Source organism: Juglans regia, chromosome 8 (genome assembly GCF_001411555.2).
Source record: "Juglans regia cultivar Chandler chromosome 8, Walnut 2.0, whole genome shotgun sequence".
In the NCBI taxonomy this organism is placed as follows: Eukaryota; Viridiplantae; Streptophyta; class Magnoliopsida; order Fagales; family Juglandaceae; genus Juglans; species Juglans regia.
The window spans coordinates 8,940,267-8,956,672 of record NC_049908.1 but is presented as its reverse complement, the minus strand read 5'-3'; the positions used below and the strand labels follow the sequence as shown (position 1 = coordinate 8,956,672).

The following is a 16,406-nucleotide window of genomic DNA, read 5'->3' as shown; positions in this document are numbered from 1 at the left end:
AGCAAATCGGCGTTTCGCCATACATTGGACGAAAAAAACAAATAGATTATAAAATGCACAATTTAAACTGATTATAAACTATATATTTAATATATGGACTATATTATATTAGGAGCGTCAACACTTATGCAAAAAAAAAAAAAAAAACAAAACAAAACAGAGAGAGCAAAAAACTATGAACATCAATGTACACAAAAGAACAATAGCTTTTTATAAATTTCACATTATTCTATAAGTTTGGTTTTATTTTTTTTATAATTCATTAAGTCTACTTTTTAAATTAATTTGTTAGTTTAAGAAACAAAAAGTATTGTAAAATTAAAAATAGTTTATATCCATAGATCTATTTAAAAAAACCTTATATATTCCATTTAATTAATTCAGAAGAATTTACTTTGTTTAACAATTACTTTGTTTATACCTTTGGGTTAATTCATGCCAAATCATCTCTCATATTTCCAAAATATTGTAACACAAGTTTTAGAAAATGAATGAATTATCCATCTTGATACAGAATAAATCAACTTAGACAACAACATCAAAAGAAATTGAATGTCCTCTCCATTAATCTCGTCAATTAAACAATGGTATAAACTCTTAAATAGATAAACTACTGACTTGTATGAATCTGTCACTTCTGTTAATTTTATATTAGGTTTACTTTAACTTATGGAAATCTATGACTCTTTTAACTTTGTGTTGATTTTTTTTTTTTCATTTCTCATTTTCTATCAATAATTGACATGCAAAAAAATAAATTTTTTATAAATTTTTCTTAATTATATTTAATATTTTTTCATATATATATATATATGTATATATAAAGTTATTATACATAATTTGTATACAAAATTTTTCAACTCATCTCATCTCATTTAATATTATAATTTTTTAAAATTTTAAAATAATAATAATATTAAAAATAATTCGAATTTATATACATTAGACTTTGGAGAAGCGAACGCAGAGAACGGGGAAAAAAAGGCTATGAACAGCATCGCCAGCCTGTGTGACCTGCCGTCTTATAAAATCCGAATCGAACCCAGAAGAGGAAAAAGAAAAGAACTTCGAATAGAAAAAGAGTCAATTCTATGTCTTGGGTTTTTTAAATAACATTACCCTCTATCACAATTATCTGTCCCTCTCAGGTACGCAATTCTCATTCTTGGTTCGTTCAATTCATTCCAATATCTGATTTCCCGTTTCAAATAACCCTAGATCACATGGTTTAGTTCAAAGATGCAATTTTTTTTTTTTTGGTTTGTTAGATTTCTCCTTGGGATGGAGTTCTTCTGGAAGCTTCAATTGTGAAGAGATAGAGGGCCAAATGGTCGGGTTTTTATCAGAACCCGGTAATGCTTGGTCCTGAATTTGATTCAACTAGGGAGGTTAGATTTTTGTGCTCTCGATCCTGCTCATGACTCTGCCGTTGATATCTTCAAGTGGGTACCCGGGAGAATTCGTTCTTGTACCTTGTTATCGCTGGGGTTTTAGGTTGATTTGAGGGTTTAGTTGATCAAAAGCTTAACTTTGTGAATTCTTTAAGCGAAATCGGAGGACTGGAATAAGATCCATTTGCGGAATTTTATGTTATAGCTTTGCAAACTTGTTTCTTTCTCATCATTTGCGGACTTTTATGTTATAGCTCAAAGAACTTGCTGTATGTCTTCATCATAGGACTCGGTTTGTGGTTGAATTGTCTATAAAGACCGGTTCTTGATTCTGGGTCCTTAGGTTTTTTTTTATTTTATTTGAATTGAACCTTGAGTTTCAATGGCTAATCCACCACAGCCTTCCGTTGGATACGCTGTCACTATCACTCCCTCAAACCCGCCCACTGAGAAAAGTCCGATTCCTCCTCCTCCTTCAATTTCCCCCACACCTCCCAGATTTCCCCCGCCAAGATTACAAGATCAGAATGCTTCACCTTCAAGGGAAAGCCCAAATTTACCATCTCCAGCCAATGGTGTTAAAAGTGGCAGCCCCATTCCTCATTTAAGCACCCCCCCTGGACCTCCTGTCTTTACGTCGCCAGTTCGCCCTGCTGCTGTGCCTTTTCGCTCTTCACCTGCATCTCCTCAGCCGGTTGCATTTTCTTCAGGATCATTTTTGCCGGCATCTTCACCTTCCCACTTTTCAAATGGATTGGTCGAGTTGCAACATCAAGTTTCCGACGTTACAGAGATCTCAATACCAGCTGGGGAATCTCCATATGTTCTATTTTCAGCTCATAAGGTATCACCTGAACTTTCCAGCTCATATGTTTTATGACTTTTTTTTATGAAATTAATTTATTTCATTTAATAACTGCTTTCAATTTCCAGTTTACCCCCACCCAAAGAATAGTTTAATTTAAGTAGATTTCCTTCAATGCTCCTACAATGGTTTTTGCATTTTTTGCCACAGCTTTGAATATTTTCATCTCCTTATGTTTTTTTACACAGATTTTGAATCAGAAAAAGCAAGCTAATGTACCCAGTTTATGTTTTGGGGCATTGGTGTCTCCTGGGAGGGAGATTTCTCCTGGTCCTCAGGTAATACAACGCGATCCCCATCGTTGCCAAAATTGTGGGGCCTATGCAAATTTCTATTGCAACATACTACCTGGCTCAGGACAGTGGCAGTGTGTAATTTGTGGCGAGCTGAATGGAAGTGAGGGCGAATATGTAGCTCCCAGCAAGGAAGATCTTCGTAACTTCCCAGAACTGTCATCACCTATGGTTGATTATGTTCAAACTGGTAACAAGAGACCTGGTTTTATTCCAATTCCCGACTCCAGAATATCTGCACCCATTGTTCTTGTCATAGATGAGTGCTTAGATGAACCCCACCTCCAGCACTTACAGAGCTCCCTACATGCATTTGTTGATTCTCTGCACCCATCAACAAAATTAGGAATAATTTTGTATGGCCGCACAGTATCAGTTTATGATTTTTCAGAGGAATCAATTGCATCAGCTGATGTGCTTCCTGGTGACAAATCACCAACTCAGGAGTCGTTAAAAGCATTGATCTATGGAAGTGGCATATATTTGTCACAAATTCATGCCTCATTATCAGTAGCTCATGCTATATTCTCATCACTGAGGCCATACAAATTAAACCTTCCAGAAGCTTCTAGAGACCGGTGCTTGGGTACGGCAGTTGAGGTTGCTCTTGCGATAATTCAAGGGCCTTCAGCAGAAATGTCTCGAGGGGTAGTTAAAAGGTCCAGTGGAAATAGTAGAATTATTGTGTGTGCTGGTGGACCTAATACTTATGGTCCTGGATCTGTCCCTCATTCGTTTAGTCATCCGAATTATCCTCATATGGAAAAGACAGCATTGAAATGGATGGAACATCTAGGTCAGGAGGCTCATCGGCGCAATATAGTGGTTGACATTCTATGCGCTGGAACATGCCCTTTAAGAGTTCCTGTGTTGCAGCCTCTCGCAAAAGCTTCTGGGGGTGTTTTGGTTCTTCATGATGACTTTGGAGAAGCCTTTGGAGTAAACTTGCAGAGAGCAGCTACGAGGGCAGCAGGTTCTCATGGTTTGTTAGAAATACGTTGTTCCGATGATATTCTTATATCTCAAGTTGTGGGTCCTGGTGAAGAGGCACATGTAGATACTCATGAAACCTTTAAGAATGACTCTTCTTTATATATTCAAATGCTTAGTGTTGAAGAAACACAGAGCTTCTCACTTTTCATGGAAACTAAAAGAGATATCAAGAGTGATTACATATATTATCAGTTTGCAATTCGGTTTTCAAATGTGTATCAAGCTGATATATACAGAGTTATTACCGTCAGATTGCCAGCTGTGGATAGTATTTCAGCATATCTTGAGAGTGTTCAAGATGAAGTGGCAGCTGTTCTTATTGCCAAGAGGACCCTTTTGCGTGCCAAAAACTATTCCAATGCAGTTGATATGCAGTCAACAATAGATGAACGAGTTAAAGACATTGCTTTGAAACTTGGGTCCCAAGTACCGAAGTCGAAGCTTTATCGGTTCCCTAAAGAGCTCTCTTTACTCCCAGAGCTCCTATTTCATCTCAGAAGGGGTCCACTTTTGGGAAATATTATTGGCCATGAAGATGAGAGGTCTGTATTACGGAATCTGTTTTTGAATGCATCCTTTGACCTTTCACTCCGTATGGTAGCACCTCGTTGTCTAATGCACCGGGAAGAAGGCACTTTCGAGGAACTGCCAGCTCATGACCTTGCTATGCAGTCTGATGCAGCAGTTGTTCTTGACCATGGCACGGATGTCTTCATTTGGCTGGTATGTCAGTCTACCCATATTCCTGCTATTTTAGTGTGGCATCTTTATAGTATATGAGGATTTTTTATATGTTGTATGTCACATGTTGTAGCTTCTCTCTCTCTCACACACACACACACACACACACCCATTTTTGCCCCTATAATTTGCCTCTTTGGCACACTGTTGTTGCTTGACCGGGGAAGGATAGGGGATGATGGGCAATGTAATGGGTTCCACCACCATCACAAAGTCCCATAAAAAACCCAAATCTTATATCCAAACATCCACATTTAAGATCTTATATCCAAACATCCCATCTTAAAAAATTTCTTGAAAGTTTCAGAAACAATTTTTTAAGATCTTATATCCAAACATCCACATTTAAAGTTATACTTGCAGTTCCATGACCCGTCTATTATGGGCAATGTAATGGGGTTCCACCACCATCACAAAGTCCCATAAAAAACCCTTCTTAAAAATTTTCTCAAAAGTTTCAGAAATTTTAAGAAAATCTTATATCCAAACATCCCCATAGTCTATGTATCACATTCAAAGGTGTACTTGCAGTTCCATGACCTGTCTATCATGATTGTCAGTATGACTTTTCTTTTGTTCTTCCCCCTGAATTCAGGGTGCTGAACTTGCTGCCGACGAGGGAAGAAGTGCTGCTGCTTTGGCAGCTTGCAGAACATTGGCTGAAGAGCTAACTGAAGTGCGATTTCCAGCTCCTCGGATTCTTGCTTTCAAGGTTCTTTCCCTTGTGGTTCACACTTTTTTTGGGTGCATCATATTCCTTTTCTGTTCTATCAGGCATCTAAAACGAAAATGAATCTAATAGCTTGGACTTGAAACAGGAGGGGAGCTCTCAGGCTCGGTATTTTGTCTCTCGACTCATACCAGCACACAAGGATCCTCCATACGAGCAGGTGAGAGAAAGTAACATGGCAAAACAAATGGCTTGCATATTGATTGAACCAATGTAGGAAGTAACACTTCAAAAGAAATGGCTTACATATTGAGTGATGCCAACTATTGCAGGAGGCAAGATTCCCCCAGTTGCAGACTTTGACAACAGAAAAGCGAATGAAACTGAAAAGCAGTTTTCTTCACTTCGATGAGCCCAGCTTCTGCGAGTGGATGCGAAGTTTGAAAGTGGTACCACCAGAACCAAGCTAAGAAGTTTTGAAAGAGATTTTGCTGGCCGATGTACCTCTGGGACGAGTCTGAAGAGTTGGCGTCCTTCCAGCACTGGTTGGAAACTTTAGTCATCTGTTTCATTTGTTTTTCTTTCCATTTTCAGGAATGGTACCTCAATGCGGTCCAGACTGGCAGTGGTGGTCATATTGATAATTTGATGCCATCTCATCCTTCCCTTCCTCAATTTTTTTTGTCAAACTTGTAAGGAACGTTTATTATACATAACTATTTAGGAGTTTGAAATATTGTCTGATCTGGTTCTCAGATAAAATGGCTTTTTACATTGTAATAAAGATGTACCATGTTGATTCAACTTTGTCATCCACTCAAAAAGCAGCTAAATTATCTGATCAGGATATTCTATTGAAAAATTTTACTGGCGCCTTCTCACTGGTCAAAGAGGAGCTCGTTGGCTGGGGTTCAATGCTTCTGTACTTCCTCTTTCTTTCTGTGCAGAGAGATGTTATGGATTCGTTTCGTTATATTATGATATTCATATCATATGATATGATATCAAAAATAGAGATAATTTATGAATAATAATTAAATGATTTAAGTTAAGATTTTAACAGAATCTTGAGAAAATAAAAAGAAAAAATTATAAAATTAGATGAGTATTAAAATATAATTTTTATTTTAATATTTAAAAAGTTTGAATTATTTTTTGTGTTTTGTTTATAAATTTAAAAAAATTTTAATAATTAGTTAATAATTAGATAAAAATATTAAAAATTAAAAATTAAAAATTAAAAAATGTTTATATTTTAACGATGTTTGAACGTTGATGCTATGGGATGAGATACTTTGAAAGTTCCTTGAAATCAAACCAGACAGAATATGGAATCCTTTTCACTAGTTTGATCTCTTCTTGCTCACGACGCTTTGCTTGCTCGCCACGCTTATGCTTGAGGATGGCATTTATACTTTTTAAATATGGGATTTTGCGTGATTGCTACGTTTATGGCTTTTCATATTCGGCTTGAAATCGCCCCTATTAATGAGGACTTGCATACATTGCTTGAGCAAAGCAATGTTATGAGGCCCAATTCCCTGGGAAGTTCGAAACCGCTCTGAGAAAAAAAAGGTCGGAGTAAAGCACATTATTTTCCTTTGCAACTTGATCTTCTGTCATTCTTGCTCTTTCATTTCTGTCCATTACATGCCCACAGTTTTTTGTTTCAGGTATTGATGAACCCTTTGGGTGACTGGTTTTTTTTTTTTGGGATTGTTGTTTATATTACATTATGGATTTGTTAGCTCTGTCTTGCTCAAAACAGTTTAAATTGCTTAAAATAGATAAGGTTTTGATCTCTTACTTGGGGCAATATGTAAAATCCAATGTTTTTTTTTTCCCTGTTCTATTGTCTTTGTTTTCTCTTTTCAGTACCCTTGCAGGTTTTGTCGCCATCGTTTTTTGCACACTTCCTTCAAAATTAAAAGGAATTTTGTTTCTTGATTAGAGGAAGGTGTTAGGAAGCCCTTCTCAATATAACCTGCTTGTCTTCACAAGCTTGTAGGTCACATATTAATTGACTACAAATACTTAGGTTATGATATTATAGCAGAATTCCCACTTCGGATGTGAGTCATGAACCCCATACATAAAAATACAAATTCACCGACTATTGTGCCCTAATCCCACACAACCTTAAGGCTTAGTTTAATATACCGTATCGAGTATAGGAAGTTGGTGAATGAGATTCCACATCGCTTGTAATAGAAAGTTCTTATCTTTTATAATGATTCTAAGGGACTTTAATTGTAATGTTAGTTAGTCCTTTTGGAGTATGGGCTCAAACACAGTGTTGGCTTTTCTTTGGATTGTGACAAATGGTATCGGAGCCAATTCTAATCAAAAGTGTAGGACTTGAGCTGCACTGCTAATGATGAAATAGCTTGACGAGGACATCGGCGATGGAAGATGGTGAATGCTAATTTCGTAAACCCTTACCCTTTAGGATCGTGATATTTCACCATGCTTTTGAAGACAACGTCAATGGCAATCCACTCTTATCAATACTGATGTGATGGTAACCATGTCACTTTTTGGTGGCTCCATGACTTGAAACAATTTTTTTTTATAGGTAATCAAGAAGTTTTATTCATAAAAGGAGGCAAAGCCCAATTACATAGAAGTATATATGAGAACTACCTAATTAAGGTTTACAATCGTAAGTAAAAAATCATGTACATTTTAGCCCATTAAAAACAATGGTCCCCGCCCATAAGAACACTGTTTTAAAAAAGAAAATTTAAGATCATCCATTGTTCTCTCACGGTCCTTGAAGTTTCTATCATTTCTCTCCCGCCAAATGCACCAACTCATGCATATAGGAACCATTCTCCAGATTGCTGCCACTTGTGGGTTACCTCGAATGCCTCTCTAGCTTGCTAGGAAATCCACCAGCCTAAGAGGCATGACCCATGATAACCCAATTCCAGCAAAACAATCACCCCACATGGTCCTGGCCACCTTGTAGTATAAAAGCAGGTGATCAACTAATTCCCCACTCTTCTTACACTTGCAACACCAATCCAACACCATTATCCTACGTTTTCTCAAATTATCTGTAGTAAGAATCTTATCCAAGGATGTTGTTCAAACAAAAAAAGTTACTTTTGAATAAGCTTTCGTTTGCCATATACCCTTCCATAGGAATGTGGTCATTCTGGGGCTCGTTAAAACTTGTTAAAATGACCTGGCACTGAATCTACCTCTCTTGGAGGGACTCTAGTTCATCTTATCTTTAGTACCCGCAGTCAGGCTTATGGAATACAGTGCCGCATAGAACTCTGTGTTAGCCTCCAACTCCCAATATTGGGCTGGCCTAATGAAATCTTCATTCCATTGAGGGGAGCCACTAGAGAAGACCAAGACGTCAGCTTCGCTCGGGTGAGCTCAAAAAGGGCAGGGAATGTGTCTTAAAGGCTTTGTTCACCAGACCATTTGTTGTACCAAAATCTGACGCGAGACCGTCTCCCACCACAATATGTGCATGTCTCTGGAAGATCTCCCAACCTTTTCTAATATATTTCCACAAACCCACCCCATGACTACAATGCCCATTTATAATATTAGGATATTTTAAACCAACCTATAAATTACCCTGTTCGTGACTCAAAGTCTGGACATGGTCCCCACTCTAATACTAATAATAGGTCATTAATGTGATACAAATACTAGAGTCTATCTTTACTTATAAATAAAAAATACCGGAGTCTATCTTCTGAAAAAACAAAAACTGGAGTCATGATATTATTGCAGAACTCCATTTCAGGTGGAAGCCATAAACTGCAAACATAGACGTACAAATTTACCAACTGTCGTGCCCTTATCCCCTACGATCTTGGCTACTTCTTCCAAATAGTTACAAACAGTTATCTACATAGCCGTTACAGATAAGCACAATAACTGATTGCATATGCAATAAATGATGACAATACCTGATAATGAAATGAATTTTCCAGCCATTTGCTGCCTTATTTTCAATTTTGCATACTTGCAATTTGCAAGTAGGCCCTCTAACAAGTCATGGTCTATCACAAGCACAATAGGACTTCTGTGGTGCAGTCAAGTCTTTCTCTTAATCCACTATTTTACCAGAAGGCTCCTATTTTTTGAGCTAGTTTACTCATCAGTTTGGAATAACTTGTTGAATACACATTTCTGCAAGTTTCATGGTGTGCCTCAATCCTGATTATGGTACTTGTGGTTTACGTGGTGATGTTTATAAATATTGCATGCACCATACTGGATTTGGTTTCAGAGCCTTTGCTGTTTTTCTCTGAATATGTTAGCTTGATTTTCGTTGGGTATTGTGCTCAGGAGAACATGGCCGGTGATGATGTGAAAAAGTCTGATGCTAATGCCAGCGGAGGTGAGTATTTTTCCCCTGATGGTATTTATGTATATGGCTAATTATGTGCGTGCATTCATGTGTATTTCTGGCCATTTTGAAAATCCTTTCCCTTGTTCATTCATTTATCTTATGCTGTATAATTGATTTTATAGGGGTGAAAAGAAAAGAGGTGAAGAAGGAAACTGGTTTAGGATTAACCAATTGCAAAGATGATAATTTTGGGGAATGGTATTCTGAGGTTTGTTTGAATGTTTCAATTGTGCATTACAGCTTTGGTTAAGTGTACTTTTATATGTTTGATTACGCAAGGGTTGGCAATTTGTGTTGCTGTGTTGGGTTTGGGCTGTATCAAATCAAGTCCGTGTCATAATGAGTCAACCCTAATAACCCGATCTAGAATTAAACGGGAGATCTCTCAATCCTAATCTGCCAATTTCATGTTAGGTTTATGTCAGGTATGTAGATTGAGACAAAAATTGTCAACTCTATATGCCAATTTCATGGGTGCTGAGTCCTATTGGCTATATACTTGGTAAACTAGGTTTTTATAAGTGATTCTGGGGAAGCTTCAAATTGACTAGTCCTTTTGGAGTTATAGTGTAAATGTTGCGCTGTTCCTAGTTTTGCAGATCATATAAAAAATTGATGGTCCTAATTCTTTACTATTCTATTACCTCATTGTAATATATATCAGAATTTAAGAGAGAAAATTTGTATAGTCCAAACATGGATAACCCGTAGAGAGTGGTTAGGTTATAAAGTAGTCATAGATATTCAGTCCTGCATTGACTACTTACTAGCACTTTCCCAGGCTTGTTATACCTAACCCGTTTTGTGTTAAATTCCTTTTGGGTTTGTTGATCGTGTAAAAAATTGCCGGTCCTAATTACATACCATTTAATTACCTTATTACAATTTCTCATATAGAGAAACTTATTCAATCATGGCAAGATCATTCCCATACTAAGATGAAGAACTCTTTACTTTGGATAGAGAATCAATCCATCATCAGACATTATACATATGGTGTAGATAGTTTACAAATGCTAGGCCTTTTAGCCCTTTCATGTGCAAAGAAACAGACCACACAAAAGTACAAATTTTTTATATGGGAAGTGTCAGGTCTTAATCCATATGGTTCCTACTGACTTCAATGAAATATATGATTTTCAGACCGTTTTCTATTAATCCTAATATTGGCCTGTGTAGGTAGTTGTCAATGGAGAATTAATTGAGTATTATGATATCTCGGGCTGTTATATTCTGAGACCGTGGGCAATGTCGATTTGGGAGACCATGCAAGTGAGTTTGAATCCCTATTTAAATCCCTTATTTTATTCCTTAAGATTGATGTAGATGAAATTTTGTAAGCTTGGCTAAAAATCTCGGTTATTTCAATCTGTTTGTGGAGCAGTGTATTTTTTCGCTTTCATTTTTCAGATTTAGTGTCTGAATTACTAGTTTTACATTATTTTTGCAGAAATTCTTTGATGTTGAAATAAAGAAAATGAACATCCAGAACTGCTACTTCCCACTTTTTGTTTCTCCAGGCGTATTGCAGAAGGAGAAGGATCATGTGGAGGGTTTTGCTCCTGAGGTGAGATTTGAAATCTTCGTCTTTCACAATCTTTTGTTGTGGTATTTAATTTTACTATCTTGTGTTGGATACACTCATTTTGCATAGTATGAATGTTCCTCTTTATACTGATGTGATCATTCTGAACTCACTCTGGGCTACACTTATGACACTAATGTTGGTGTCTATTGGAAACTGAAACGTTCTCTTGAAGTTTTTCCTTTTAAAAGTGCAATTTTCCTAATCTTGGAGATATTATTGCTAATCTAGAGTGCAGCCCAACATGGTTCATCATTTGTTTCTTTTGTTAGGACTAATTCTTACCATTGGGTTCTTGGTCAGTGCAAAAGTTCATAATTTTTTTAAAGTGGGGGAGGATCTTAGAATACTTTATATTGGCAATTCTTGGTTGATTGAAATAGTTTGTTCCCTATTATTTTTTTGAATACTTTTGTTTTCATTGGCAAATTTGGTTTATTAGAAGAGAGGGTTCCTAACCTCATTGGATCTTGGGGTTCCTTAGGTTGCGTGGGTGACAAAAACTGGGGATTCTGATTTGGAAGTGCCCATTGCAATTCGCCCAACTAGTGAGACGGTCATGTATCCCTATTATTCCAAATGGATAAGGGGGCACCGTGACTTGCCATTGAAACTTAATCAATGGTGCAATGTTGTGCGATGGGAATTCAGCAATCCCACACCATTTATCAGGTATTGTCTTTTTCTCAAAATTTTCTTTTTTACTTGTCTTGATATTCATTTAGCCATGTTGATGGCATGCATTTGTTCTTGAAATGGTGATGAGATGATGTGAATTTGTCTCTGCTAATTGCTAAATAACCTTCGTTTAAGTTGGTTGAAATTGTTAAGATGACTTCTTAAGTTATCTAGAATATTGTATAGTAATAGGTTGCATGTGTTCTCTGGTTCTAGGAGTCGTGAGTTTCTTTGGCAGGAAGGGCATACAGCTTTTGCAACAAAAGAAGAAGCAGATGCTGAGGTATGAAATTCTGGTCTTTAGATTGTTTTTTCCCCAAAATTGGAATCATAGAGGTTTATAGTTTATACATAGAAATTAATGGAGTTGGAAGAGCAAGAGACCAGTTGGTAACTTTTCCCTCCTCATGAATTGTTGATATGTGCTTTCATCCCAAGTTATTGTGCAGTCGCTTATCTTTTCATATATCTTAGAATTGTCATCCCCCCATTCGGTTCCTTTGGGGATTTCTTGAGAACATGTTTTTCTTTGTTTAATCTCTTCTATTCCGTTGCATTATGCAATGCATCTTGTTCTTGCATGCCCCTATCTTGAACCAAGTATTGCAGTTGCCTTTGCGATCATGTCAAGTTGTTTACCACCTTTGAGAACCAAATTTTGTTTAGAAGAATTTCAATCGATAAGAAGCTCCAAATAAGAAATTAATTGATCTGGATAAATTTCTGGATATCGACAAGGAATAACAAAGAAAAAGACTTCAAGAATTTCTTAAATTGAAATCAGAATAGCCCAGTTTTTTCATAGTATTTGTTGTAATCTTTTAAGTTATTTTCTGGGGTTTATGGGCTTATATTGTTAAAACACAAAAACCTAAATTATTTGATGTTTCTGGCAAAATGGTCATCTTCAATGAAGTTTTCTGAAAGCATGTGAAAAAGAGTGAACTCATGTGTCAGTGTGTACTAGCATCAAATGTTAGAACTGCAACAAGTGTGACATACTTCTAACTTTTATTTTGGTAAGTATGTGACATACTTTTAACTTATTATCACTAATTTTTTTTTTTTTTTGGGAAAACCCTAGTGTGTCTGTGTTATGTTTCCACTCTCCTGGGCCTACATAATTTTCCTTCTTTTCCCCTATAAAAAATTATTCTGATCTTTTATATCTACAAAGAAACATTGGCACGTGAGTACCATAGTTTAACTGCATGGTCTATTTGGCTTATGGTCTACTGCAGGTTCTAGATATTTTGGAGCTTTATAGACAAATATATGAAGAATATTTGGCCGTTCCTGTTGTAAAGGGAAAGAAAAGTGAATTGGAGAAATTTGCTGGTGGACTATACACCACTAGTGTTGAGGCAAATAACAACTAAATCTGCTCATGTTTAATTCACTCTCTGTCATATTTGACAGAAGTTTAAAATCTTGCGTTGAAACCTGTTTGTCAATATTTTTTGTGTACCATATCTCAGGCATTTATTTCAAACAACGGTCGTGGTATACAAGGTGCAACTTCACATTGTTTGGGTCAAAATTTTGCAAAAATGTTTGAGATAAACTTTGAAAATGAAAAGGGACAGAAGGGTATGGTTTGGCAGAACTCATGGGCCTATAGCACTCGGACGGTAATTTTTCAACATCTATTAACTGTTTGATGAACAATTGTAATTAATTAGCTTTTGCATTTCGTTGTGGTATATAATAGAAAAAATGAAAGCATGCCTGGTCTTGGAGGTTTTTTTTTTGGGAGGGAGTGTTTAGATGGTGGGTCGGCACAGTGAATGTGCACATCAGCAGGATTTTTTTTATTGACATCCGCTATTACAGATGGCTATTTTTTTTCTAATTTTATTTTACTGGTTATGTTTAGATTGGTGTGATGGTAATGGTTCATGGGGATGATAAAGGCTTGGTGCTGCCACCTAAAGTAGCAACAGTCCAGGTTATTATAATTCCTGTGCCGTACAAAGATGCTGATACTCGGGGAATATTTGATGCCTGTGCTTCTGCAGTGGATATCTTGTCTGGGGCCGGTATTCGTGCTAAGGCAGACTTTAGAGATAACTACTCTCCTGGTTGGAAGTACTCACATTGGGAAATGAAAGGTGTTCCTCTAAGGATTGAAATTGGGCCAAAAGACTTGGCAAATAGTCAGGTCAACCAGTCTATCTTGATTTTCTATCATTGTTACTTGCTTCCATTGATTTGCAGACCTTCTGTCTTTTAATATTTATTCCTTAGTCAATCAACCAGATGAATTGTTACACCCTGATTTTATTCACAGGTACGAGTTGTTCGTCGTGATAATTCATTGAAAATCGACATCTCTAGAACCAACTTGGTTGAACATGTGAAAGAAATGCTTAATAATATCCAACATAACCTATTTGATGTTGCAAAACAAAAGCGAGATGCATGCGTTAAGACCATACGAACTTGGGATGAATTTGTGGAAGCACTCAGCCAAAAGAAATTGATCTTAGCTCCTTGGTGTGATGAGGAGGTATAATATTGATTTTTCAGCTTAGCAATTGCCTATATGGTTTTATATGTCCTACAGTATCTCAAGGTTTTCCATTGATTTCTTGTCCTTCGAATAATGGATAAATAGGTTTAATTTTTTCAATGGACATTTGCATACATTTCAAGTATTTAGTTTTTTCAATAGACATTTGCACTCATTTAAATACTTGAAATGCATTTCTTTTAGGTTTTTCAGTTCATATTACTCTATTCCACACTGTCAAATTTGGATGTTAAGTTATTTTTTGTCATGCACACTGCGGAATGGTCTCTTGAGAGGCTGTGAACATTATTTTGACCTCCTCTTTCTTTCTTTTTTTCTTTTCCCTTTTTGTGCTTCTTATAAATTTGGTTAATCATGATTTATTTGCTATGTAACTCTTAAGGAGGTGGAGAAAGGTGTGAAGGCAAGGACAAAAGGTGAGATGGGAGCGGCTAAGAGCCTTTGTTCCCCATTTGACCAGCCAGAGCTCCCAGAAGGTACTGGCCCCATGTTTCATGTGAGGGTTGTTTCATTTATTGGCTTTCCTTTTCCACTTTAAGACGTCAACTCAACTTATATAATCTTCCACCATTTTTCTCAAATTGATACTGCTCCAAATTTACCCGTTCTTGTCTCTGAAGATGATAAAAAATTGAAGGGCCCATGATGGTCTGTCTTAGAGTCGTCACTAGCTAGGCAATATCTGCAGCTAGTTACCGCAACATGTGCACTAATTTCACCCTTTGGATGTTCAGTTCACTCGTTCTCTGATTTATATCATTGTTGGATAGAATTGAGAATTTGTTATGGTTAAGACCATCTCTGGTCAATTGGTGCTGCAGCAATGTGGGATTGATTGCAGCCACGACTGGAACCTTCATCGGTGTAAGTGTATCACAAAAATGTAGAATGTTACTTTCAAATGTCTCTCAAATAGAGGTGGGTATCAACCCCCTCAGGCTGGTTGGCAGCAGTTCTCATTGGGTGAATTGATGGGTGTCAGCCATTCAGTATGATTTGTCAAACTGACCAATGATGGGTCCTGAATTGCAGACAATGATTGCTGTTGATCGGTTTGTTGGTGGTGGCGACGGTGTGAGATACTACCACCAGATTACTACACCTCTCCACTAGTAATCTGGTGGAAGAATGTTGTGGTGTTTGAGAGATCTCAACACCTTGCCACCACCATAAATAGGCACCAGGGCTGTCAGGTTGGTTGAGCTTGTCAGTTTTTTATACCCTATTTCCATCAGCTGCCCTGACCTTTTTGGAAATGTTATTTTCATTAGCCACCATTGCCTAACAGCAAAAACCAACCATTCTTGGTTCAGTATTGGTCACGTTGGTGCTTGGGGTTGGGTATTTTGCCCTCCCCTAGTCTCAATTATTCCTTGTGATATTTGTCCAATCTCTGTGACTGCTGCTATATTTCAACCGTTGGTTCCCCCCTTGGGGGGATTTAATTACTGATGTATTGCCTGGTAAAGTCTTCCTGAAAATATTTTGCCCTCCGTTAGAAAATTTTGCATCACCAAAAGATCAAGAAAGCATGGTCAATAGTACTTGTGTTATTTTCTGAAAGTTGCATGTTAATCTAATGGTATGGTTTACTTGATTAAAAAAATGATAACATAAACTACACTTGGTTTGGATGTTTGCTCCAATGTCTGGCAACATTGTTGTAAAATGGCTATTCCTTATGAAATATGACATTGTCAGTGACAGTGTAGGATAATGCAAACATTGTGCCACTGAATGAGCAAGTTTCCCTGAGACATTTATGTGCTCTGAATGATTCATCACACACATGAGTTTGATTGTATGTTTATTCTGAATTTTTTCACAGGTACTAAATGCTTTGCTTCTGGAAAGCCTGCAAAAAAGTGGACATACTGGGGTCGGAGTTACTAGATTATTGGGTTTTGGCACCAATTTCTTCTAGTTTCTCAATCTGTTTGGCATGCCAAGAAATCAGCAATGCTAAAAAACTAGACATACAAGGAATGAGCTTGACAAAGCATTTGTAAATACCATAAAATACATTGCTCAACATAGGTGTAATATTATACAGTTTTGTTTATGTTTTTGGGTGCCATCTCTGGTCATTCATCGGGTTTTTTTTTTCTCCATTTTTTATCTGGTAATTTAACATTGTGTATATATTTGTTTCCAAATATTTTAAATGAAATATTTAAGTTATGAGGAAAAAAAATAAAAGTTCTATGGGGACATTTTTTGGATAAGGAAAAATATATAATTGTAAGAGAAAAAAAAATGCAAGTTCACAAGCATAT

The 16,406-nt window shown here is 36.8% G+C and overlaps 2 protein-coding genes across 5 annotated transcripts; both read left to right on the top strand.

Annotated features, from left to right (window-relative positions):
- The first annotated feature begins 965 nt into the window (after nt 1-965).
- LOC109000488 (protein transport protein SEC23) lies at nt 966-5,769 on the top strand. Its single transcript, XM_018977371.2, has 6 exons — nt 966-1,148; nt 1,269-2,235; nt 2,445-4,265; nt 4,879-4,995; nt 5,102-5,173; nt 5,286-5,769. The coding sequence occupies exons 2-6, from the start codon at nt 1,774-1,776 to the stop codon at nt 5,421-5,423; spliced, it is 2,610 nt and encodes an 869-aa protein (XP_018832916.1). The 5' UTR covers nt 966-1,148; nt 1,269-1,773; the 3' UTR covers nt 5,424-5,769.
- A 663-nt stretch (nt 5,770-6,432) lies between these two features.
- LOC109000489 (proline--tRNA ligase, cytoplasmic) lies at nt 6,433-16,217 on the top strand. Of its 4 annotated transcripts, none has more exons than XM_018977374.2 (13): nt 6,433-6,527; nt 9,269-9,322; nt 9,457-9,542; nt 10,514-10,606; nt 10,785-10,901; nt 11,404-11,591; nt 11,814-11,880; nt 12,839-12,961; nt 13,076-13,228; nt 13,474-13,758; nt 13,888-14,106; nt 14,513-14,606; nt 15,959-16,217. In XM_018977374.2, the coding sequence occupies exons 2-13, from the start codon at nt 9,277-9,279 to the stop codon at nt 16,021-16,023; spliced, it is 1,536 nt and encodes a 511-aa protein (XP_018832919.1). In that variant the 5' UTR covers nt 6,433-6,527; nt 9,269-9,276; the 3' UTR covers nt 16,024-16,217. The 4 variants fall into 4 exon arrangements, with proteins under 4 accessions (XP_018832919.1, XP_018832918.1, XP_035548762.1 ...); XM_018977373.2 differs by having other exon boundaries at nt 6,433-6,626; nt 9,271-9,322; XM_035692869.1 differs by lacking the exon at nt 9,457-9,542 and having other exon boundaries at nt 6,433-6,528; nt 9,271-9,322.
- Nucleotides 16,218-16,406: the final 189 nt, after the last annotated feature.